Genomic DNA, 27561 nt, shown 5'->3' on the forward strand with positions numbered 1-27561 from the left:
CTTTTTACAACCGGAGAAGGCCGTATAAATAGCACATTTTAAGGACATTCCGCGTGTCATGATAACGCATTTTAGGCTTTTTTTTTGCATGTGATTTTATGCCACGTTGTTACTGTGACACGGCCGCAGTTGGGTTTAGGCAACAAAAACACTTGGGAAAACATCATGGTTGGGCTTAAAACAAGTACGTAAAACACGACACAAACAACACTAACGCAACTTCTAAATAACTCGACAACACTTTGCGACACGAACACCGGGCCTTTTTGTTTGACCCATTGACCTTCCCTCCTGAATGGAGAAAGAAATAATAGTTGTAATTGCACGTTAAATGACTTACAAACGACTTTCACACGGCATTTGGTGAGAGCGGGCTGGGTTAACGGTTAATACATTAATATGTCACTATGTGTGTGAATAATGGTGGCAGGCTGATTAACACATCCAAGCTGTTAAGAACTGCGGGTGACTTCCATTATTTACACCTTGCGGCTCTCTCATTAGTCCGGCTCATGCAAGACAGTAAACCGATGGCCGATGAACAACCGGTATCTCTGACTCAATCATGTCTTCTTTCACTTTGCAAATTGACAAGGAAATTGCATCCAGGTGCGGCATTAGTCAGCCTGTGACAAACGCTGCCAACACCTCAGAGGAAACCTTTCAGACCTGGCACAGAACGGTAATTCCCACCTATTAATATCTCCATCTATCTTCATCCATATCTCCGTCAATTCATCAGGCCTTTGCTTTTCATTCGGGGTGTCAGCCGCTTTCACGACTGATTCCTGATCTCTTCTCCACACCCAGCATGGGGGAAGAAAAATAACAACCTGCAAACATGATGCATGCATACAGTACGTGTCACATCCGTCATTTGCATTCTGCCACTAATCCCTCCGAGCTCCGAAGGTTATTACCCTGCTTGCCAGTCAAACGCGGCCCAAGAAGAGACAAATATGCTCAGTGTGGATGTGTATTTATGGGCATAAAGGGAAGAAAAAAAAATCCCCCATGGGAGGAGAGGAAGCAGGGAGGGGGGTTGCTGTAAATACACTCATGTTACACAAACACGCGTCTCACATTATGTAAAAACATACATGCATGAACGACCACCCCCACTGTGTTGACACTGTGACGGTTACTTGACATACATGCAGTACACTCCCACTCCTAGATTATACTCCTTTAAAGAAATTTAAAAAAAACATCTATTTACAGCACATTGCTTTTAACAAAATCCTCTTTCACTGAAAGTATCCAACTCATTGTTATTTGCAGATAAAACTGAGAAAGCTGTGATGTGTCAATGTTTCCTCAGACGCTGTATCGAATGGTTTTGGAGCGAAAAAGCAAATTAGAGCGGTCTCATTTCAACGCCAACACACACACACACACACGCACACACACACACGCACACACACACGCACACACACACACGCACACACACACACACACACACACACACACGCACACACACAGATCACAGTCTGAAATCTGATTTGCGAGGCCCGACTAACACGTCGTTAAATCTGACTTGAATATCAAATCAAAGGCTTTAAAATTTGATTTGCGTAAAAATGCTTTTAAGACCCGAAATGCATGAAATGTCTGAACCTGCACCGTGATTGTCCCATTTGCATTGCTCATTACACTACAAGTGAATACATCGACTCTTTAAGTGCTTATAACCACAGTGCCATGTGCATGAACGTCCAATCACTGGGTATTCAGAAAGTATTTTACTAATCAGTATCTTTGATTAGCAGACATGCTCTTATCTTTGAATGGTTTTGAAGTGTAATGAGATGCAGTGAGTTTCCTTGTGTGACAATTGAGCGTCTTCATTTCACCGAATGTGCGCATTAGACACTAATAATTTACATTTGCTCCCGTCACTGTATATTTTGAGTATGTAGAAATCAACAGGCGTTGCATTTCAAATAGATTTCGTGTTTTTTTTTAACAGTAGGCCACACACAGAAACACACACAGAGACATCTGTCCGCCCTCCTTCGCTGCATTAAGAGGGTATCACATCAAAGCACGTGCGCAGCACAACACAGCCGAAATCCCAGTGTGAGTAGTCTCATCAGGGGGAGTGTTCAGACAGGTGGCTGAGTGCCGGCAAAAAACCTGCTTGATCCAGGAGACGGAGAGCACCAGAGAGATAACCAGCGATAAAGTCCCCTGGAGCCGAGATGAAACAACTCGGATCAAGACATATCAACTGGTGCACGAGTGAGTATTGTGTTAGTATGTGTGTGTGTGTGTGTGTGTGTGTGTGTGTGTGTTTGTTTGTGTGTGTGTGTGTGAGCTCCATCTTTCCTCAAGGACCTTGGTCCACGGTGTTCTGCTGAGGCTGTCGATAGTGTTTGAAACACAGATAGAGTCGAGCTTTCAGCGGGAGTCCCAAGGGCATCCAGCAGTGTTCTCATCTAACCTGACAGTCTGCAGAGGAGCCGAGCTGCTAATGTCTGTCAACGTTACAATCACGTCATGTGTCACGCAGGCAATTTTCTGTCATGTGGTGCAGGTTTGCCTTCTGCAGCTGCTGTGATGAAACTCACAAGGCTGAAATGGATTTAGCACAACCAGCGGCGGCAGGAAAAGCAGTTTTTAATGAATCCCATTTGCGGTGATGTTGTTCTTTATGGGGTCCTGGAATCAAGGTCCAGAAAAGGAACATGTTTGTTCGATTGTTTGTGTTTCTATGGTGACGTTACACAACAAGACGAAATATGACGTCTAATCCTCACTGTGGAGAAAATGTGTTGCAAATATTTAAAATGAACGAGATCATGTTTCTTAAAAAAAGACCAAATGTCCATCTTGAATATAAAACATTCACTTTTTTTCCAGAGCTTTCAACCAAACTGTCTCCATGACAAGTGAGCAAACTTGAGTTAATCTTGTTTTATCCATCCAATGGTGATACAGTCGTCTGTCATGATATAATAAAATACAATGTTGGGTTTTAAACGTAACACATTTGTCCTTAAGCGCATTTACACACTATATTTTATATGTTGTACTTGCTGAGTGGATTGTGTCGTTTCTGCGTCTTAGACATAGAAATAAAATAAGAGTAGAGCAGACATTTTCATTCGAATTAACTTTTTTATGTGTACTATTGCCATTGCCAATGTTGTAGCCGGCTAACTTCTTTAGTTTTTGCAGTGTGCAGGGGGGGTCTGCTCCGGCCGTCGCCATCTTGGCAGTGACGACACGGCCTAACTCTAAAAATGGTCAAACACGTGGATTGCCGGTGGAGCTGAGGCAGCCAGAGGATGCAAGAGCAGACAGCTAGCAGCAAAGGCTGTAAACTTGTAACTTACCTGACTGACAACTCACGTGTCCAATGTCTGACATGTCAAAATATCAACGTATTCATTCATCATCACACTGGACTGAAGTCCCTTAAACCAGCATTCTCTCTACTGTCCACCAGGGGGCGACTCCTCTGGTTGTATAGAAGTCTATGAGAAAATGACTCTACTTCTCTCTTGATTTATTACCTCAGTAAACATTGTAAACATGAGTTTATGGTCTCAATCTCTAGTTTCAAGTCTTCTTCAGTACAGCATGATGTTCATTTAGTACATTATGGTCCATTTAGAGTCAAACAGACTATAAAGCAGGGTATGCTTTAGGGCGGGGCTACTGTGATTGACAGGTCGCTACCAGAGCCATACGTGGTGTCCAGCGATGATAAGCGAGTTGCGTGACTAGCTTTACCAAATTTCATTGTTGACCTTAAGTTTTTGCACGGCACACAAACCGTGGTCTGTGTTTGTTTGACCACCTACAGACGCTGAAGAGGCTTCAGCATGTCGTCTTCAGACATCGAGGAGCACCGACCAAACTGCAGTATTTGACTCACTGGGAGCGAGTTGGTCGCGTAGCTAACTGAACCAAATGCCAAAGCTAACATTAGCACGCTAATATAAAATAATATTATATATAATAATATTGAATAAAGTCAACCTATCACTTGGTAAAATGCTGTATTACAATGATGTAAATTGGGAAAATGAACAATACAGCTCACAAAAATAACACGTTATGCCTGGCGTCGGTTAGCTTAGCATAATCAAATACTATAATTCCTTATATTATACAATAATAATATGTGTTTAATTACGCTTAGTGTATTGTTTTTTCCCATTGCAATGTTACAGTGAGTAAGATAGTTCCTGAGTGTCATTACTACCTGCTTGCTCCACTATAAGTGCATAATATGTATCTATAACAGGGATAATGATGGGAAGCTGCAGTCTTATTAAATGAAAGTCTTAATTTCTCTCTCTATACCACCCTTGGAGGAGCAGTGGATCTGCCCCCATGCAGCATGGGTCAGATGGTTAACAGCGATCAGTGTTGCGTAGTAAATAACTTGCACCCAGAGATGAAAAAGAGTTTGATCATCAAATGTTTTTTTCTGGACGTAAATTACATGTTTCACTGAACAGGATCATTCTCTCTTTAATGGAGACGGCTTCAAAGTACCGAGTGGTTGATGTGTTCTGCTGTATCGCCGTTCCTTCAACTAAAACATGATTATGATGAAAACAACAAAAAAAACAGCTCATTAAACAGGCTTTCATATCTGCCTTCTGCATCAAGAAACATTCATACGTGTTGTTATGTTTTGATGGTTTTACGTCCTGGAAAAACTGGTCAAAGTGGATATTTTTAGTCTTTCTTTCAAGCGACGCCTCCGTAGCTCATCATTATCAACGCGACTGTTAGCTGAGCAGTCGTACTGTGGTGAGACAGGACTGTTGAGATGTGAATGTGGTAGGAGGCTTTATTAGTGCATGGAAATGAATTGAAACACTCCAAACACAAATTTGACTGATGTTCTGTTTTTTAAAAAGAAAATGACTGCTGTGTTAAGACGATGTGACAACGATGAGACATCCTGCATGTGTTACTCAAACTCGTACCAACACAAACAGAAGTGAGTCAATTAGAGGAGAAATACAGCAAAAGCAGTTATTTCTGATGCTGTCGAGAGACTTGATGTGGCCGAAACGCGACAATTTACATGTTTTATGTGGGTTATTCCTTACTTAGTCGCTTAATATCTACAAAATAATGAGTTAGTATCTCAAACTAATCAGTTAGTATCTTAAAATAATGAGAGCCAAATGGTGAGAGTGGAGTGCTGGATAGTCCGGCTGTTTTATTCCACAAACGCTGCACACATTTTATATTCATAAGACATTTATCTATTTTCAGCCAGTTAGTATTTTCCATCCTCCCTAAACATGATGAGCACATGGGGAGTCATCCAGCCCCGTCTTTTCACCACAGACACACTAAATGGCTCGTTTAGCTCCCAGTGGCCAAATTCAAAACTGCGTGCTGCCACTCCAGTATCTCCAGTATCTCCAATACCTCCAGTACCTCCAGTATCTCCAGAACCTCCAGTATCTCCAGAACCTCCAGTACCTCCAGTATCTCCAGTATCTTCAGTACCTCCAGTATCTCCAGTATCTCCAGTACCTCCAGTATCTCCAGAACCTCCAGTACCTCCAGTATCTCCAGTACCTCCAGTATCTCCAGAACCTCCAGTATCTCCAGAACCTCCAGTATCTCCAGAACCTCCAGTACCTCCAGTATCTCCAGTATCTTCAGTACCTCCAGTATCTCCAGTACCTCCAGTATCTCCAGAACCTCCAGTATCTCCAGTATCTCCAGTACCTCCAGTACCTCCAGTATCTCCAGAACCTCCAGTATCTCCAGTACCTCCAGTATCTCCAGTACCTCCAGTATCTCCAGTACCTCCACTACCTCCAGTACCTCCAGTATCTCCAGTATCTCCAGTACCTCCAATACCTCCAGTATCTCCAGAACCTCCAGTATCTTCAGTACCTCCAGTACCTCCAGTATCTCCAGTATCTCCAGAACCTCCAGTATCTCCAGTATCTCCAGTACCTCCAGTATCTCCAGAACCTCCAGTATCTCCAGTATCTCCAGTACCTCCAGTACCTCCAGAACCTCCAGTATCTCCAGTACATCCAGTATCTCCAGAACCTCCAGTACCTCCAGTATCTCCAGTACCTCCAATATCTCCAGAACCTCCAGTATCTCCAGTATCTCCAGAACCTCCAGTATCTCCAGTACCTCCAGTACCTCCAGTATCTCCAGTACCTCCAGTATCTCCAGAACCTCCAGTATCTCCAGTACCTCCAGTATCTCCAGTACCTCCGTTATCAACTGGGAGCAGAGAGGCTCCACTGTGTCAGCTCCAATCACAGGAGTCGAAACACAAACACCTTACTGTCTGTTAATAATCCTCCTGTTATGAGGGAAAACATGCAGGCTGTGTTTCTATCTGAGACAGGTTGTGCTGCAGTGCCTTTTGTTCTGAATATGATTTGCAGCACTATATCTATTCTTTTGAAATACTAACCGAGAGTACAATCATAATCTGCTAATTAATCTGGCTAATATGCAAACAATTCAAGGTTAAGGCGCAAATAATACTGTCTGGGCAGATAAAGCAAACATGCAGCTCCTCTTAGTGAATAATTCATGAAGGAATTATCAGGTTATTAATGCAAGGGCTGAGGTTTCTTTTCTTACTACTGTATTTTAAGCATTATACAGTTTGTTTTTAAGCCCTCCATTTGGCTTTTGATGAATAAATCACCAAACATTCGGTGTAAAAAAGTGGGATTCTCGACCAAAGCGCAGAGCAAAAAGCTGGACGGACAGTCAGAGCAGAAACAGAGAGCTACCGAGCTACCGAGCCTCCGTCAACACAACTCTCCAAACTTTTTCTTAAAGTATCCTCTGCCGGAGAAAGCACACACAAGTATCGGTAACGTATTCCTGCTGACTCTCGACAGCTTTGTCTCCATGGCAACTAATCCGCAGGCTGTGGCAGTAAAGAAGTGAACTTCTCAATGAGAACGAGTCACTGTGGAGCACGGAGAGGCAGACTTTGAATGTTAATTATACCTCAGACCTACATAAGAACACAACAAATAAGAGCAAGATTAGGCATTTCTCTCTCCACTGTGTGTGTGTGTGTGTGTGTGTGTGTGTATGTGTGTGTGTGTGGGTGCGTGTGCGTGAGTGTGTGTGTGTGTGTGTGTGTGTGTTCAAAAAGATATAATTTGATTTCCTTTGCATTCTCTCTAGTGTCCACCAGGGGGCGACTCCTCTGGTTGTATAGAAGTCTATGAGAAAATGACTCTACTTCTCTCTTGATTTATTACCTCAGTAAACATTGTAAACATGAGTTTATGGTCTCAATCTCTAGTTTCAAGTCTTCTTCAATACAGCATGATGTTCATTTAGTACATTATGGTCCATTTAGAGTCAAACAGACCATAAAGCAGGGGATGCTTTAGGGCGGGGCTACACAGTGATTGACAGGTCTCTCTACCAGAGACGTATACGGCGTCTCTACGTCACTCCTCTGCTGTTCAAATATAGTCACTTCCGTTCACTGGTTGCAAAAAAACAAGATGGCGACGGCCAAATTGCCAAATTGAAAGCTTCAAAACAGCAGTCCACAAACCAATGGGTGACATTTCGACGACTACTTCCACTTCTTATTCACTGGCTATAGCACGTCCAGCCTTTCCTCATCTTTTTCTTCTTCTGTTGAGTTTTATGGCGTTTGGCATCACCAAGTGTTGCATTAGCACCATCTGCTGAACTGTGCCTTGCCCCGTCTGTTCCGGCATTGCTATAGCATGTGTGAAAAGGTGCAGAAATGTTCCCTGATGTAGTGCATGTGTGAAAAGTGAAAGGTTATCCCAGTAATGTATCAGGATCGATGTGCGAAGGAGGCTTTAAAGTACTAGTCTGTGATAGACTGGAGAGACAATTTATTTTGTCACAAAAAACATTTTAAATTGAATTTATCCGTTGAGTTTGTCAGATATATTTTATTCTCAGTAGCTGATTCATATTGTGACGACTAAGACTGATCAAGAAATATTTGACAGAAAACTGTTGCAATAAGAAGCTACAACTGATTGTGTGGGACAGCTTTTCATTTTAAAAACTGCATGAGAACCAGTCTTAATACCAAATAGAATAGATTCAGTACTAGAAATGCTTCAGTGGCTGAGCAGAAAAACCCAATAAAAACAGGCTTGAATGAATCCTATTCGAAGTCTCTGTTCACAGAGGTTCCCCGTTGAGCTGGAGAAACACTGCACACTTTCTGAACAGTTGAAAAGAAATCCAGATGTGACAACCAAACAAAGACACATCTAAGAAGAGCTGAAGCTGTAATTTCACCCCCATGTTTGAATGGGATAATAAAACTAAATAACTGGGGAAAAACAAAAGAATTAGAGCTGTGCTACATTTTTCATTAAAAAGTGTTCTGTGCCGATTGTCAACAACAAATCACTTTTTTTTCCCACTTTGAATTCAGTGCGGCACACTTCAGGACGCCATGGGGGTTTCAGAAAGTTTGTAAACAGTAGCTCTTCACTTTAAAGTCATGACAATTGATTTTTCCCTCTGAGGCAATAGCATGATCTGCGTCCAGGGAGCCAGCCTCTATAAAGTTAGACCAAGACCATTAAGGTCAGCTGCGATCGGCTGCCGGAAACTAATTTAAATGAGTGTCAAGCTCTTACTTCGGACTCATCATATCAAGAAACACGTAGAGAGAGAAAGCGCTTGATGAAAGCGAAGCAAAGATATAAACCATACAAACAGAAATGTACAGGAAATACTTTGACTGTGTGGGACGCCTGCTCCCCATGCGATGCAAAATTACATGTCATGTAAAGCTTAGTCTGCAGTTGTTACACCACAAAGAAGGTGTATACACAGAATGTCAATGCTTGCTGCTATTTTTATCACTCTAAACAAACAGTTAAATAGAATATAAAGACAGGGGGAGCAAACTATGGTGGGCAGAATGAGATGTAGTGGAGGACACATCAAGAAATACAGTCGGGGGGACAACCCTGCCTTGTGTTGGTTTCTTTCTGTTAAACAGGGCGTGAGACTGGGAGTCGGCAGCAGTGAAAAGAGTGCGGTTGTATGGGCTTGTGGTTTTCACTCGGCAGCGACATCTCAGCAGAGCTCTCAACGAGGAAGGAACAGAGGGGACAAAACAGACCCTTCAAAATGTGAGAGGCCGTGCTGCTGCCTCGCATCCTGAGAGGACAAGTGGGAAAATAAAACAGCAACCATGTGTGTGACATCAAGTGTGTACAGTTGAGAGCAAAATTATTGTCGCTGTGACTTTGGCTGTCAAACCTCTTTATTCATTGTTGAGGGCAACCTCAAACAAATCTGTCCCCTCCATGACCCGAATGGAAGAAAAGTACATTTATATATATAAATATACAATACATGTAGGACTATAGAGTTGAATATATACAAGTGTATGAGAATATTGTTATTATATTGTGAATAACAAAGGATTATATTTCTTTATTAGTGGAATTTACGCAGACCTCGAACGCAGACTGGCCAATCATAGCGTGGCATCAGCTAGCTGCAACTATCTCTGCTCCTCAGGCTCTCATCAATGGTTGCAGATGTTCTTCATTTTCAGGATGGTTTAGTGTATTTGGAGCTGGTCATGGTTAAACATTGCGTAATAGTTACACTCGTTACTCGTTAGATGTTGGAAGGAGACGTTTCTAAAACATCTACAGAACAATTTGTGGTGCGAGGGATCATAAAACGAACGGTTTGGATCATATCTTGGTTTTGAATCACAGATCAGATCAGCACAAAAGAAACAAATTGCAGAAAATATAACTTTAAGAGATTCACTGATCTCGCTTTTTTGCTGATGATACCGACTGACCATTGTTGAAGATCCGTATCGACCGTTACAGATCGTTTGTTGTTGTTTACTTTTGTTATAGCAGCTGGTAGACAAGGCTCCACACAATTTGTTTTCGCCATCGTCCCAAAAATATTTCCAACTGCTCTGAAGTCAGTGTAAACTACAGACTGTATATAAGAAGTGAACGTAGTTGTCGTGACGTCATGCGTTGGTTTGTGGACTGACGTTTTGAAGCCTCAAATTTGGCGTTTTGGCCGTCGCCATCTTGGCTTTTTTCAATCAGTGAACGGAAGTTACCATATTTGAACCGTGGAGGAGTGACCTGTCAATCACATTAGCCCCGCCCTAAAGCATCCCCTGCTTTATGGTCTGTTTGACTCTAAATGGACCATAATGTACTAAATGAACATCATGCTGTATTGAAGAATACTTGAAACTAGAGATTGAGACCATAAACTCATGTTTACAATGTTTACTGAGGTAATAAATCAAGAGAGAAGTAGAGTCATTTTCTCATAGACTTCTATACAACCAGAGGAGTCGCCCCCTGCTGGTCATTAGAAAGACTGCAAGTTTTAAGACACTTCAGCATTGGCTTCACTTTTCAGAAAAGGAGGTTGCTGCCTGGTGTAAACCATCAAATATTCTTAAAGTAATCCTTTTGCTGTGTTGCAGTCATCTATAGTGGTTATTTGCATAAAAATGTACTTGTAGGCCAGCTAGCAGGCTCTGACACGTCAAAGAATACGCCCAACATGTCAAACTAAAGATCTGATTGGTTGAAGACTATGACAATCAACAATATCGTCCCCATTCACTTAAACTGCACATGGATGCACTTGTGAGTCTGCAGGCCTCGGGCCTCTGTTCTTACCTAGAGACACAGAGGTGAAATCTGATTGGATAAAAGCTCTACTTAAAACAAGCTGCACTGGAAGCAGAGCAACTGAGGAAGACAGTAGCTGTGCAATGAGAAAATAAGATAATGGGAAAAATATTTTTATAAATTATAATACATGTAGTGTATTTAAGAAAAATTATTCAATTATAAAATAGATATAACTTTGTGATTCTGTTTAGGCCAGCAGAGAAGGCTTTGCAGGCCCTGACGGCCCACCACTAATACATTAAATACTTTTAAACATAGGAACACTGCAGTGATGTGCATTGGTTGTCCTCACAAAAATGTATCTAATGTTGTTTTTTGTAATGTTGTATTCACGGTTTCCTACCGCCTCGTTCGACCCAGAACAACTATCAAAGTTTAATCTTCCAGTTTCTTATCTAATACGGTTCCTGTTGGCCGAATTATTAATTCATAGTGACTACTTGGTGGTACCTCATATCTACTGGTGATGGGCTGCAGTGTTACAAGGTTCATCCAAGGATAACTATTTTTTCTTTGCTACACATTGTGTTTTTGCACTACCTCTCACCGTGCACCGGCCCTCCATCCTGGATCACCTTATGTCACCTTACTCCTGATTTCCCTTCAGATACTGTCTATTTTTCATCCCTGTGCTCATGCAATTCCCTCTAAGATCAGAATCAAAAACTAAAGAAATACCTTGCGTATGTTACTTATTTTCAACAGAACATATATATATATATTTGTACGCCTCTCAGCTCTTTCGTCTTCTGGCAGGACTGGAGAAAAGTGGGCTTAAAAACTGCTGGCATGAAATATAGTGAGGGAACAAAGGGGAGAGAGGACCGGCTGCAATCTGGCGAAAAAAGAAAAAAAAGAAAAGTAGGCTCCTGAAGGAACAGAGGACTGGGGAGAAATTGGGGGAATTTAGAGCAGAGCAGTGCACACACACTCACACACACACACACACACACACTCACTCACACACACACACACACACACACACACACACACACACACACACACACACACACACCTGCAGCACAATGCAGCCTTGTTATATCCACCTTCAGCCAGTGGTTCAGGGCCATTATCCAGGGAGTTGCCACACCTAGACGACCCCACAAGTTGAGCTCCCGTTGGACAAACGATTAAAGAAAACACCTCCAACATATTTTCACCGCTTCCGTCAAAATAGCTGGAATGTCACTAAACGCCATGGCAATTAAAAAAAAATAGTGTATTGGCAGCAGGTTTGGTCTTGGCCAGTGATTGCAGGCTGAGCGTAAACAGCGGGCAGCTGCCAGCAGAGTCATCAGCTTCAGTACGGCTGGAGCTGATGACATGAGGGAGGACATGGGGGGGTAGAAAGCTGTCTCCCTCTCTTTGCTGTCTCTGTCTGCACATCCTGGAACGTGTCATGGCAGTCTGACTGTCACCAAGAGCTGGAGATTTGATGAGCAGCAGTCATTAGGTTTATATATAGAGCATAGATTTATTCATGAGGGGAAACATGTGCCCTTCAATAGTCTGATTCATCAATGTGTGCAGGCTGGTCCCATCCAGCGATCGTAGCTATACCTACGAAAAAGAATGCGCTGTGATTGGTAGACATGCCACAATATCAATTAATCCACATCATCGTGAACCAGGAAGTATAAAGACTGCAAAAGCACACACAGGGCGGGTAGGAGGGATGACGGGTCAAACGATAATTCACCCAGTTTATTCCCCGTCAACGTTGATTTATTTGACACGAAACTGTCGTAGTTCAGTAACAGCACTTCTGTAGTTATTTTAACCCAAAACGACAAACTTTTCCTAAACCAAACCAAGTATTTTTCTATCTTTTATTAAACCTAACTAAGTATTTCACCATCTTTTATTAAACCTAACTAAGTATTTTTGTTGCCTGAACCTAACTGAGTTTCCTGTGAAGACAGAGGTTTATTTTGAAGAGACTGAATGAATATAACGAGCATAAATTGACACGTGTTGCTGGACTTTGGTGGGAAAAGGCAGGAAAAATGAGGAGTAACTTTTCGTAGAATTGTGATGTAATTGAATTCTTTCCTAAAGTCTCCTCGTCTATTTTAATCACTTTTCATTGAAATACAGAGGACTATCACTACAGTCAACATCTACATAATCATTAAGGACTTTCATTAAACACGTTTTAATGCGTTATCGTAATGCATCTCAGCGTTGATGTATTTTGTTTATACAACATAAGTTCTTCAGCGCAGTGGGAGTGAGAGTTTTTCTAGCCGAGAAAAAAAGTCAAAGTGTTGCTCCTTATTCAAATGTCTTGTAGCCGCATTGCATTCTGGTCTGTTGTGGTTTCTGTCAGTGGAACATAAAAATGTAAAACCTCTCACTAAACATGTCTCCGTGTTCGACAGTCGAGAATCAACACAAACTGTAAATTCTATCAAAAAATCTCTGTGACAAATGGGAGATTTACTTTCCTACTTTCAAAATAAAATAAAAAAATACACACCACAAAACAACATGGGCCACAGGAACATGTTCAGTTTGAACAGTTTTTAGTGTAGACCCCTTTAATGCTGCCTACATTGACGCTGCCATAAATGTTTAATGTGCCACATGTAATATGGAGCAGCTCCATGTGGGAGACTTTAACCTAACACAAGGGCACATTGTACGCCAGTGATTTCCTCTGCACTCTGCCAGCCAGCCACGGCTCAAGAAATCACTGAGGCCTTAAGTTCCTACAACAACTCCAGAAAAAAAGAAAAAGAAAACTGATGGGAGGGAATCACCGGAGGAATGGTCGGTATTCTGAAATGTTGTTCTTCTCCACAAGTTTATTTCTGTCTTTCATCGAGGCCCCCGGGGGAAACATTCCTCAGCCAATCAGAGAGCTTCATTCTCACCACATCACCACGTTTGCACAATCACAACATAAAACAATTATAGACAACAACTAACAAGCTGGGGGGGGGAAACATTCAAAAGAGTGAAATCACAGAGAGCGAGCTCAAGTATGATTAATGTAATCCCACCCTTTAAGTAAACATTCACTAACCGATTCACGCAAGATAAATGGAACCAGGACGTAGTTTATCCATTCTAATTAGACAAACTCAGCCGGCAAAAGCACACCTATTTATCAAAGTTAAATCTCTAAAACAAGGTCACTGACATCAGTGTCGGAGCTGGAATACAGAGTTAAAGACAAGAAGAAGAGAAGAAGAGAAGTCAGGAATAAGAGTTAGTGGATGTAGTCTCATTTAAATACAGAGAAATGACTTACCACTCACTTATCTCACTCCCGGCTCTCCCTCTTCTTCCCTCAGAGTATCACAAAACTTCTGAAGCTGTTTCTCTCCACAGACTCCCTCTCTCTCTCTCTCTCTCTCTCTCGCTCTCTCTCTCTCTCTCTCTCTCTCTCCTCTCTCTCTCTCTCTCTCTCTCTCTCTCTCTCTCTCTCTCTCTCTCAACATGGATGCACTTGCACATGTGAGAGAAAAAAAAACAGCAGAAGGTCGACATCCAGTGGTGAGTAAAGTTATCGCACTTAATGTAAGACAATCCTCCTTTGTGGAGCTGCCACTGACAGTTTGCAAAAAGTAATTTACAGGCTATTGGCTCTGACTGAGGCGACGATTTAAAAAGCAGCATCAGATGAATACAAATAGCTGCTTGTAACAAACACAAGCAGACATCCACAGACATGCTCTGTGGATTATAAGCAAATTACAACCGATCGCTGAATAGAGTGCTGCAGGAGTAAGTCAGCATTTTTGAACTTCTGGTTCCCTCGACTCAAAGTCAATGGGGGCTTGTGGAAAATATGTATTTTTGACTTTGGGGTGAACTGTCCGTTTAAATGCAGGAAACAATGTCATAGACCACAAAAAAACAAGAATAAGCATAGACCTACAACCCTAACATAACAAAGCTGCCACTCTGGGAAGATAAACAACAACTACAAAGAAAAGAGATCACAAAGTTCATGCATCTGCAACTGCACTGATGGAGGTTTATATATTTGCTTTTGGGGTGGAAATAGTTTGTTGAAGGAAGGTTTTCACACATGGAAAAGTACGAAGCTCATTGAAATCATTCAGGTAATGATCAACGCCCTGTAATTACTGTAAAAGAGAAATTATTGTTAAATATCAATATCAGTGAATGAGGCCTCCAAGAGTGGTACTGGAGTAAGTGACAGCATCATTAAGCTGCTAAAGCCTGAGGGCTGAAGTCTCGTTTTTTAATACAGGCACATAAACTGAAAGGTGCGCGAGGCAATCGCAGCAAATGTAATGGTTTCTTAAATTAAATTGTCCCCATATTATTGCTAATAAGAGTCGTGTTCAAGTAGCTGTTACCAGAGGGCACGAAGATATTTCAGGAGCGGGTGCCTCAGAACAGTTATTGAGATAATCAAGCAACCAAACTCACACAGCAGGCTGTACTCTTTGTGTTATTACATGTACCACATGTTACATTTTTCATGTGGTATTCTGCGATTCACAGAGTCATTTAAATCTCATTGCATAGCAAGTAAAAGATTCAAGATTGCAACTTAATTCCTTCAATAGACTTTAGTGTACCAGTGATTTTCAGAGGAGGGATGGAGGATATGGATTTATTTCGGCCGATAAGATGACCGATACCAACCTGCCGATACCTACGAGGCATTTTTCAAAGGAAGCTCATAGCCTGTATATGCACACCTGAGGGTAAGAAAGGCTGAGTAGAGAGCAAAGATGGACTATTTCATTCTCTATATCAGAATCAGAATCAGCTTTATAGGCCATGTATGCGGACCCAAGGAATTTGACTCCGGTTTCTCCGTTGCTTTCAACGTACAAACACAGAAATAGACAACAAAGTAAAACAGAGGTAAGCATATAACATCTATTCTGTACAAATATAAATATATATATGAAAAGTATATATATATGAACATTAAAAACAACAACCTGTTGTTTACACAACAAAGAATAGTTCTGACTCGTCAAATGTTTATATATTCATCTAAAGTTCTTCAAATCTTGAAATGCAAAATATAATTGTGTCTTCTTTGTGTAGATGCTGCACTTGTTCAGTCATTTGAAAGTAATTTGGCTTTGTATTAACGGACGATAATTTATCCGCTATAATCTAATTATTGGAATAATAAATAACAATATACATTTTCCATTATCAGACGATAATTTATAGATATTGTGCATCCCTAATTATAAGGGTTAACAAAACTTCCTATACGCATATAACATTTTGAATACAGGACTTTTATCAGTAATGGAGTACTTTTATACTCGGTTATTACTACTTTTAGACGTCGGATACATCTTCTACATTACTTCATTGACTTATGAGACATATTTATATGAGGTATGCAGTGGTGAGATGTAGCTAAGTACATTTACTATATTATTATTATTCTACTCAAGTGTAATTTTGAAGTATTTGTATTTTATGTTACTTTATACTTCTACTCTAGCCTACTTTATACTAGTTATTTTATATTTCTTCTCCACTACATTTTGGAGGTGAATGTTGGACTCCATTTATTTGATAACATTAGTTACAAGTAACTTTGAAAATTAAGCTCATTAATACAAAGTATAATCAATTTATAAATGTTTTATAAATGTATGTACTATAAAGGAAGTACATAAGGTAATTAAAACTGACCCCAACTTTACTAGCTGCAACATTAATAGCCAAATACTTATCACTAATTATAATACTGTAATATTCTGAACTTGGCCATGCTGCTTATGAGTACTTTTACTTTTGGTACTTTAAGGATATTGTAATGCTTGTACTTGTGTACTTGTCCTTAAATTAAGTTTTAAACGCAGTAAAATATTTGAGTACTTCCTCCTCCACTTGATGTAATATAACTATGACTTGCATAGTTAAATCTGTAAAATCTGTAATACATTAGATTTGTAATAGTCATATATCTGTTTCTTCTCCACTTCCTGTTCTGCACGAGCTTCCTTGAAGTCTAATTTGTCCGTAGCGCGTTCCCGCTCACTACTTTGCGCGCTCCCGTGTCTCTCTGACATTCCGCGTGCTCTCACGTGCTGTCTGTGTATAAAAAGGGTCCCCTGTCTGTCTGTGCTCATCATGTCCACTCTGTCACCAGACAAACGGAGGAAGATGGAGTCCGCGCTGAACCAGCTGAAGAAGCACACCGTGGTGGTGGCAGACACCGGAGACTTTAACGGTAAAACGCACACTCTGCTTCCAATAGCATGCTAACGCTAGCTCAGTTAGCATGCTAACTAACTGAGCGCTTAGTGTGAATGACCTCCGTGTGAAACGTTAGCATCAATCTCATTCATTTTAAACCGACATGCTAATGTTAGCTAACTACCCGTAAAGCTAACCAACTCCTAGGAGGTTTGTACGATAGTTTTACTTTTGTTACGTTAACTACGTAAAGTTGACAATCTGATAATCCGATTACTTATTAATTTAGTATCAGTAGCTACTTACGTTAGCCACATCAGCAAACTATGCTAACTAACAACATTACGTCTGTGCTTATTCTATTAAACTTTTGTTTACATTAGCCTTATTAAAAATGACATCTTGCAACGAGCTACAACTTGCAAGCACTGCGCATGTGCGTGGAGGTGAAACTTAAAGTTATAGCCTGCTGTGCAACCTGCACATGCAACGGTGATTTCTGTCCTTCCTCGTTTCTCTCGTTCATGCGCCACAGAGAGGTCAAAGGTTGCGTTTCTCAATGGGTCAGAATGAGGAACTGTGTGTGTAACACAAATGTGATGCAAAACCACCAGATATAGTTCCTCAGCCTGCAGACTCACAATGACACGACAGAACTGGTTAGTGACAGCGAGGCGTGACTCTAATGTTCCTCATGTTACACAGCGGGCGGGGGGTTGCACAAACAAGTCTTTTGTTAAATTAAACAATGAGTTTACTGGAATTTAGACACTTTTTTTTTGTTTTTAAGGCATGCATACAGAGAATAGGCACCGACACAATCAGCTGTGTAATTTTTGTGCAGTCTAATAATGCTGTTATTAAAAGCAGAATATTAGTTGCTCAACAGAAAAATAACTATTTTGATTTGTTGTCGTTGCTTTAATTTAATCCTCAAACAAAACGCCAGTCTAGCTTCTCCAAAGTGAGTGTTTGCTGTTCATCTCTCAGAGCTTGACTTTCAATGGACAATACTTGTCTGTACAAGTACTATACACATTATAGTACCCTTCATACAAATTCTGTGCAACTCAAAGTGTGTTGTAGTAAACTGATGAGCTAATAATTCAGTATTACAGCTCAAATACAAATATGAGCAATAACAGAGTCTAATGCACAGAAAACAATTTGAAGACTCTGACTCTTTTTTTTCAGGTCATTTTTCTAACATCTTTATCGACTAAAAAGCAGTTAATCAATGAATCAACCGATTTTAAACGACCGTGGGAATAATTAGTTTGCAGCTTGTTTAATCGAATGCATCACAACTCGAGCGATGATCAGATCATCTCTCACCCTTTGTGAACATTTCTGTCAGCACGTCGTTAGAAAAAGACAAGTTTATGAAGATGATGGTGGTGATAAGAAGAGTGGTTACTCGAGATTTGCCAGCTCCATTTTTTTATTTTTTAGACTCTGTTGCATGAATGTTGTAACGTTTCACTGGATGCAGGTTTAGACATGTTGAAGTCAAGCCGCAACACTTGTGTTTCACATAAGAAATGCAGGAACTTGGTCAAGCATGGTGAAACGGCTCTTTCTTCACATGGGGGGGGGTGGGGGGTTGCCTGGAGTAGCTTGAAAGGTAAATGGAGAAGGACCGAGGGGGAACTTGTAAAAGTTTGTGCAAGTCTTCTTGCTAACCAGTTTAGTAATCCTGCACAGTTATTGATGGTTTATTATGCATATGCATGCCTAAGGTTTCGTTTCCTGGTTTTAAAAGGCTGCATTACAGTAGAATTATATGACTTTGTTTGGCTCGGGTTATGAGTTGTGTCTATATGAAGGTAATAAAATAATAACTCAGAGGCTGAGCGTTTCTTTAAGAGGAAACTTGACAAAATAACTTGTAGTACTTGTCTCTGCAAATATTTAGCCTGTTATACTATCAGGAGTCTCCAGTCTGAGTTGCATATTAATATGTATGAATGCACGATTGTACAACATTCTTCTTTCACACCCTCTACTGCCATTGACATCGTCCAAAAATATATTAATAATGTCTCCTGTACTTGAGTTTGTATTTTTTTTGTTATAGTTAACAAAAGTTTATACCATGCAACACTATATTTGGGATGGCTATTAAACTATGTAATGCTTACAACACCGTTTGTTTTGTTTTTTCATGCCCCAGGTGGTAGACAGACCAGGCCCCATGTTTTGGGAATGCTGCTGTAATCAGCAGCACTTAAGTTAAGTATTTAGTCCAAACCCACTGACCTGCAGAAGGATCCCATTTAGCTTTGTTGTTGTTTTTTTTGGGGGGGGGGGGGGGGTTGAGAGATAACAGCCGAGCTTTGTGCTTCTGCTGACGAGCTGGCAGCACCGACTGGATTCTGCAGCAACAATGGCGTGCTGAATAAAACCCCCCCGTGCTTCATAACGAGGCGCTCACGCACGTCCAATTAAATACTGCACTTCTGTCCTGTGAGCTGCAACAGGATGCTTTCAGAGTGGACTTCTTTAGGCCATGGAAGAAGTTTTACTCCGGCCTTGTGACAATTTAATATTTTTCACTTAATCGTCATGATTCGATCTTTCAGCACTAAATATTCCATTAGCTCCTTAAGTTGCAGCATCAGCAGAAAGCATTTTGTTAGTTTCAGTCTTAAGAATTCCCAGCAGCATATAATCAGTCTTTAGAAATGAACAAAAGACTATTGAATCATTAATCATTGCCCCACTTAAGCCTTCGTCGGACTGGAGGTTGTGTTGAACTGCATCTTCCGTCTCAGTGTGAATAGTTTCGAGGACTGTACAGACGCATCTCTACACACTAGATGGCGCCATTTTCTATCTGCCCGCAGCGGTTTATTGTCGATTCAACTGGTTCAATTTAGTCTGTCGGTAAAGACGCCGATGGGGAGGTTTAGGATGGTTTTACATATGAAATCATGAAAGATTATAACAAAAACATTCTAGGGAAACAGTTTAGTTTCCTCTGTTTTTGCTTATTAAATCTGTTGCAGAGCTGCATTTAAAGCTTGTTTTTGTAGATTAAGATTTGAATTTTGTAAAGAATACACGAACAGTATTTGCATAATTTTTCTAAATTTTAATAAATATGATAGTGAGACATGTTCAAAATAATAAAGTTGTTAAAATGTTTCCATATCATGATGGTCTAAATGTTAATGCCTCCACCTGAAGATGTGAAAGGATTCAGTTAAACATTTCGTCATTTACTGGATCATAAAACATCCAGGAATGAAAACATAATAAAGGTCATAAAGTATTAGTACATCTTCCACGATACGATGTTCCCATGTGTGAGACATTTGTTAGAAACCAGGCTGTGGGGTGTTTTTGTATGTGGCTGTTAACTACTTCGCTCGGTCTTCCCGTCCTGCAGCCATCGAGGAGTACAAGCCTCAGGATGCCACCACCAACCCGTCTCTCATCCTGGCTGCTGCCAAGATGCCGGCCTACCAGCACCTGGTGGACCAGGCCATTAAATACGGCGTCGCCAAAGGCGGGTAAGATGTTGAGCACGAACGAGAGAACCCTAAAATGACACAATTGTTTGTATAACTGTTGAAATTACACCTGAATACAAACAGTCTTGAAGTGGAAGTCAAAGGGAACGTATGTGTTTTTGAAGATGTTGCACAGTTCCTCTGTGCGCGGTGTTAACAGCTTCCTACTTGCGTTAGTCTATATTGTATCAACATTTCCAGTAAACAACACTACTGTGCTGTGTGTACGTGGTTACGTCTCCAGTCTGATGTCGAGCACAGCTGAGAGTCGTGGTTTGTTTATAACGTAACTCGTGCTGTTATTTTCAACTAATCAAAGTGACATGTGCAGTCAGCGGCGCACGCCAGGCGGACGGCTGCATTAGTGCAGCTTTATTTCACCATCAAATCATTTTTATTTTAAATAAACAGTTTGTTATATAATTAAAATATATATATATATATATATATATATTTAAAATGTTTGTCGACAGTGCTAGTGCCTTTTAGTGCACGTTAGCGCTGAGGCTGTCCTCAACCAAATACATTCTTATTAGACTAACACCAACTCACATTTTGTCAACTAATCAAATAGCTGATGTAACCGACAGATTTGTAAAAGTGACGTTCTACACAAAGAATCACTCGAAAGCACCATTTTATATCTTGTGTTTACCAGAAATGCGCTCTTAAGTCGTTGGAAATAAGTCATTCAGCATAAAAAGACTTAAGAAATCTGAGTCGACTAAAACCAGAATGACTGATGCGTCTACCCTCCAGTCCCCAGGTTAGCGCTGTTAGTTAGTTATTTTAGTCGTTGATGAGTATCGCTACTCATTAAGGAGCATTGGTGGTTGGGCATATCCCTCGGCTCTGATTATCGAATTTAGGACCTTGAATTTTGTTAGTCTGTTTTTTTTAATTCGTAGACTCGTGAAATGTGTTTGTTAAACATGAAAAACTGCATTTGGTGTTTGACTTTGCATCTTTTATTGTTTGAGTATAATGTAACAACGACACAATGTCCATTAAATTCCTTTTTCCGTGTAGCTGACATTAAGTTAACCAGCTCATGATGTTCTTTGTGCAGAACTGAGGAGGAGCAGATAGACAACACCATGGACAAGCTGTTCGTGAGCTTCGGGCTAGAGATCCTCAAGAAGGTCCCGGGCCGAGTCTCTACCGAGGTGGACGCCAGGTCGGTGCAAACATGTCACACGGTGCTAATTATGACACACAGAGACTGAGAGATGCTCTTTCATGTTATTGTTTTCTTTTGCCTATGGTGAACCAAAACAATTCTTTCTCAAGATGGAAAGCAGCTAATTGCTGAAATGCACAACGTCTCTTTTGTGTCTCTTGGTCAACAGACTTTCTTTTGACAAAGATGAGATGGTTGCCAGGGCCCTGAGGCTCATCGCTCTCTACGAAGAAGCTGGAATCGGTAAGGAGCGAGTGCTCATCAAGCTGTCGTCTACCTGGGAGGGGATCCAGGCCGGCAGGTGAGCGTGTAACGTGAGCTATGCTCGCCTGGCTTTTAAAATTTGCATTTTAACTCTATGGACCGGGTTTTATGATCCTTTTTTGGTATTCTGAGGCAGTTTTTGCCGTCTCGTAACTATCCGTAATAATGGCATAAAAGCACCCAAATAATTCTTTAAAATGATTTAATAATGCTCTATAGCTGAGACATGAAAATGATGTAAGCGCGCAGGAACTAGGGTTAGGGTACCGAAACCCGGATCTGTACTTTTTAATGATTTGGTCGAACATATTATCACAGTGCAGCATCTTCTCTCTCACTCTCACTCACTCACTCACTCACTCTCTCAGAGAGGCAGCGATGGAGACGGTTAAGTAATTTTGAAAACTATGTTTTTTGCTCCTCTAAGCTCAATAAAACCTTCACGAGTGAAAAGCCAATAATGTATCGATACTCATACAAACCAGCTAAAACACGCCGTGTTTAGTTAAGCTCAGTTTATCTCTAAGTCCTTGTAAACTTCTCTGCTGGTTGAGACGGAGCAGCGCTCCTCCCTCTACCAGCGGGCAGTGAATCACATCGGAGGACATTCTTTAGATTTGTCGATGAAGAACAGAACCGAAGATTATCGATAAGAGTATTTATAAAATCCTTCCAGGAACAGCACTATTTCTAGCAAGACTCTTGAATATAGGGTCACAATTTTATGACATTTTATTAATCTAAAACATTTTCAGTCGCTGAATCAACTGTGAAAATAAAAGCTGCCGCAGCCGTAATCCATTTTGTGCTCCATAAAGCTCATGTCCGGTAGCTGTGTGACACATTTAACGGTAGCATTTTATTTAATGTTTGAATTCGGGGCGTTGGCTCGTCGCCTCCACTCAACCTTTAACTTTGTGCAGTATATAATGTTTCCTTTTAAACACGACGGAGTTCCTCCGGCGGTTCTGGAAGTGAAGTCATCTTCATGGCACTCGAAATACTCAAAGCACATTGTTGCAGGGGAACGGCTTCATGACTCAGACATTTATGACACGGGTGCATAAAGTGGAGACGGCAGTGTTGTTGTCACTTTGTGGGGAATCCACTAAAGCTGCAACTAACAGCTCAAAGATATTCAGTTTTATCGTCGCAGAGTAAAAATAAATCACTCGAACCGATTTTTAATTGATAGTCTAAATAGTAACTGATGCATTTAACCGTTGACAACTAGTCGGTTAATCGTTGCAGCTCTAAAAAGTCACTCTACAGCTGCTGTCGGGCATTAACATGCAGCTAAAATAGTACGATGAGGGGCCATAAACGATGGCACTCAAAGTATTCAGGCGCATGGAAGAAGAGAATATTATCCTCGTGAAGAGAACATGAGGATATCAGAGGAACTGTGTAGCAACGCCCGGGCTCCTGATTGAAACATGTTTCACCTGTCTGCCAATCAATGGCAATGTGCATCTAATGTTTATACAACGGTTTTTGATATCCTACGTAAAAGTCCTACAAAATTTCAGCAACACGTGTCGGTTTCTGCTCGTTGCATTCATCCAGTCTCTTCAAATAAACAGCCGTCTACACTGCACCTTGAGAACTGTATCGTCTCAGATTCTTATTCTTTGTTTTTTTAAATGAAGTATATGTGATTTTTGTTTTTTTCTACAGGGTGCTGGAGAAAGACCACGGTGTTCACTGCAACATGACCTTGCTGTTCTCTTTCGCTCAGGCTGTGGCCTGCGCAGAAGCAAAAGTGACTCTTATATCACCCTTCGTTGGCCGCATCCTCGACTGGTACAAGGAGAGCACCGGCCGTGCAAGCTACGAGCCACACGAAGACCCAGGTAATCAAGTGGTTCCTGCAAAGAAGTCTGGGGACAGAGAACTGTGTACATTCTAAAGTTAAATGCATCAATCTGGAGCAAAATGAGGCTTGATCTATTTTTGGTCACAACCAAGATGTTGGCACATTGGCGCCTCGCTGAAGGCTGCATTCACATCGAGTCACGCAGCCGTTGTCACGCTGTTGGCCGATCAATTGACCGGCTGTACATGAGGGGACAAAGACGTTTCACCACACGGTTAAATGTTTTATCTGAAGTTTCTTTTGGGTTGGGTTTGTGCAGAAGCCCGAAGTGGCCATTAGTAAGAGACACTCTCACATCACTCAAATCAAGAGTGAATCCGCTGAAGGGGACGTGATGTATAAAAGGTGCCATGCAGAGAATGCTGTTGTCTAGTTTTAGACTGGCTGCGCCGAACATAAATGTTGTTGACACCAGATTAGTTTTATTGTGCCACTGGATTGGCGAGTCATCAAAATAAACAAACTGGAGCAGGCAAAGAAAATACTTAACTCGGTCAACCTGGCAACATGCTGTCTGACACTCCCACTGCATCAGAACACTGTGGTGAGGCTCGCATGTTCTGGGAGGCACGCTATGCTAAACTGGCCTAGCAGGAAAAGCAACAGTAGCACCCACGCTACAAACTCCCCCTGCAGCGTTTAGGCGGCTACTCCCTTCTGATTCAAACGGGGCTAAAGCAATCTCCATTTCTCCAGACCATAATTCTTGCTTTGTGAAAGAAAACAAAATTTTAGTTTTTCTAAATATGTACATGAATTGGCAAGGTAGCTAGCTAAAAGCGAAAACAATTGTACAAAAGAATACTTCACCCACACATGGTTGTCAGAGTGGAGAAGCACTTTGCTATCGTATTTTCATGAACCAGTTTTGCATGACGGCTAGTTAGCTGGCTAGTTAGCTGGCTACCTCCACCATGCTACACTGGTCACAGAAACTCAGCCCAACAGGGGGCCATCTCTCCATCTCCCTAATAATTGAGCCTGCTGCGGTTGTTAGCAGAAAGCTAAGCTAAACTCTTAGCTTTATTTAACATTTGATCTCCATCTCTGAAAACGCTTTGCCAACGTTGCTGCTCGCTACGGCTTCGAATCAGTTTTATCATCTCGAATGAATACGATGTCTCTTCTGGCACCCAACACACCAAGATGTAATTCAACCCTCTACTGTGAGGTGACTCGTGTTCGCCTGCTGTCTGTCCTCAAGCTGACATCATGACGTCATCTTGCCGCTGGCTGTAAAAGGGTCTTTGACATAATTCTGTATGCCTGAACGAGCAGCAATCGATTACAAAATATAATTAAGAAGCTTCTTAAGGTATCATTCTGTAAAAGTTAAACTATCAGTCTTCAGATTTTTTTCAACCAGACCACCAAACTCATTCAACAAGGAGGAGGAGCCTCATCTTTAAAATGTCTTCTCCTTAAGAAATCATCCTTCTGTTTGTTTGAATGTTCCTCTCCCAGGTGTGCTGAGCGTGACCAAGATTTACAACTACTACAAGAAGTTCGACTACAGCACCGTGGTGATGGGCGCCTCCTTCAGGAACACGGGGCAGGTGAAGGCGCTGGCGGGCTGCGACCTGCTCACCATCTCCCCCGGGCTGCTGGCGGAGCTCAGCCAGGACCACAGCGCCGTCCCCGAGATGCTCAAAGCGGAGACAGGTACCGTTCGCTGTGATCAGGATAAAGTATAAAAACGACCGCACCTGGGGTGGAAGTTATAGAAGGGTATGGATTTAGTCCTTCGGTATGAGTTTCCATTATACCGTGCTGACCGGTAGAGCCTTGAGACGCACCGATCGGTCGGCTGCAGATCGAAACGCTGACAAGTTTCATGTCGTGATATTGTTTTCGTTTTGTACGCCTGCACACAGACACATGTGTCGGTGAGGGATTTATCACAACAAGTCCAAAAATACGCCGTGGAGGAACAGCGAACTTAATCAGAAACTCATTATATTGTAATTCATTCCCATCCGTGCTTCTCAGAGGAACCGTAGGACCCTCTGCCGACAGTACGGAGATAAAAAAGGTTGCGTTGACTTCCATGGTGCGTTCAGGCTCTGCTCAGTAAATGTGAGTATTGGGCAAAGGAATATAACGTTATCAGGATGTGTTCAAATCAAATGTTGTAAAATGTAGTTTTTTTTTTTTGGTGACACTTGAAAACTTCACATACGTCTGCCAGTGTTCAATTTATAAATCCCAAATCAACCTGGAATTGTGGATCAGACTCGTATCATCATGTTTTAGTTTTACGGCTCACCCATTTCTTACATCTTGACTGTCTGATTTATTTATGACGCTTGTTTTGTTCTTTTGCTGATGCCTCTTGTTGTTGCACTTTGCTGCTGTAATACCGCTGAATCATGGCAACGACGGAGAGGAAGACGTACGAAAAGGAACTTATGTGACAGAGAAATCTGACTGCTTTTGGGTGAGGTGTTCCCTGAACACTCGTTCCCGCCTATTCTTCCATTCACGTACTCTCCATCAGTGCCAGTAAATGCACCGCGGAGCATTGGGAGAGTCACCACACTATCATGCGTGTACAGCAGTCGCACTCATGTCTCGCAGAACTTCATCTGAAGTTGGTATCATTTAGTTTGGTTTTGGAAGCCCGTGCTGCAGTACCACTGGCTGCCTGAACTGTTACTGGGGCGCTGTGTCACACAATGTAAACTTTTGTGTCGTGATATCTGGTTGCAAATGAGTATTTTCTTTTTAGCTTTTATTTTTAATTACTCTCAAAATAGAAAGTTAACTATCAAGGAAATCATTTTAAGTTTCTATGATTTCATAAATCTTTCTGTTAACATTTTGCCGAGATATTTAGTCGGTGTGTCTCGATGAAGTCGTCATTTTAGTTTTGTGTCGACACCATCCAGTGACGGCGACTTTCCAACTATATGTAAAACCTTCAAAGCTAGGATGCGCGTGTTTCCAGCTTGACCTCGGTGGTTTGTGTCTGCAGCTAAGGCCTGTGATCTGGAGAAGATCCACCTGGATGAGAAGGACTACCGCTGGCAGCACAACGAGGACCGCATGGCCGTGGAGAAGCTGTCCGACGGCATCCGCAAGTTCGCTGCTGACGCCATCAAGCTGGAGACCATGATCAAAGTACGTTGGTGTTATTGTTAAATGTGTGTTTCGATTTGAACACTCGTACTAAGAACGTGCTGTTTTCCTTGCAGTCAGTTTAAAGATGATTTCGTTGGTGTGTGCTGACTCTTTTTGGTTCTTTTCTCCTGAATCACAGGAGAAAATGCTCAACGTGAAAAACGGCAAGTAATGCACAGATCAGGCGTCTCCGGCTGCATCGACAGGAGGTAAAAGGAGTTAGCGGGCCGCCGTCTTTGTCTCCAACCACCTGAGAGAAGGTCCAAAGCGCTGCAAGGCCTCCCCTCTCCTCATCTGACCAAACTCCAGGGACCCCCGTCCTGACCGGAGGTCCTCTCTTAGACTGAGATTAACTGTTTGTTTTTCTGACCAAACATAAATGGTGATTGATGCTTGTGTGGATTTGCTGTAAAATAGTCGTATTTTTACTAGAAATTTGACCAGAAAGGGACAAACTCTTGTAGAAGAAATGAAGCGTGTAACATCACGCGACTACTGGACCATTTTTCGGGGGATTGAGAGCCCGAGTTTGATAAATGACCAACATCGTCCCCTCATTCCTCAGAAGATAATCTTTTGCTATTTCGGTGAATAAAAATCTCAGTCATTACATTTGTTTGGCTTGTTTTGTCTTTGTCAACAGGTTGGTGAGTTGCAACAGGTGTCTGACACAAAGAAAACGCCGTGAGGTTTAGATGAACCAGGATTATTTTTTGCAGTTTACCAGCTTCCTGAGAAGAGACGTCATGAGTTTTTATTTAAATTTTACCGTAT

General features: G+C 41.5%; 1 protein-coding gene across 1 annotated transcript; it reads left to right on the top strand.

The window, feature by feature from the left end:
* The first annotated feature begins 16672 nt into the window (after positions 1 to 16672).
* On the top strand, positions 16673 to 27397 carry taldo1 (transaldolase 1). Its single transcript, XM_076078664.1, has 8 exons — positions 16673 to 16866; positions 20224 to 20347; positions 21417 to 21524; positions 21697 to 21828; positions 23469 to 23644; positions 25132 to 25329; positions 26642 to 26787; positions 26927 to 27397. Exons 1-8 carry the CDS (start codon positions 16767 to 16769, stop codon positions 26957 to 26959), a joined length of 1017 nt encoding a protein of 338 aa, XP_075934779.1. The 5' UTR covers positions 16673 to 16766; the 3' UTR covers positions 26960 to 27397.
* The last annotated feature ends 164 nt before the right edge of the window (positions 27398 to 27561 follow it).

The sequence above is a fragment of the Anarhichas minor genome, unplaced genomic scaffold (genome assembly GCF_050575085.1).
Source record: "Anarhichas minor isolate MPS153535 unplaced genomic scaffold, ASM5057508v1 ptg000067l, whole genome shotgun sequence".
Classification (NCBI taxonomy): domain Eukaryota; kingdom Metazoa; phylum Chordata; class Actinopteri; order Perciformes; family Anarhichadidae; genus Anarhichas; species Anarhichas minor.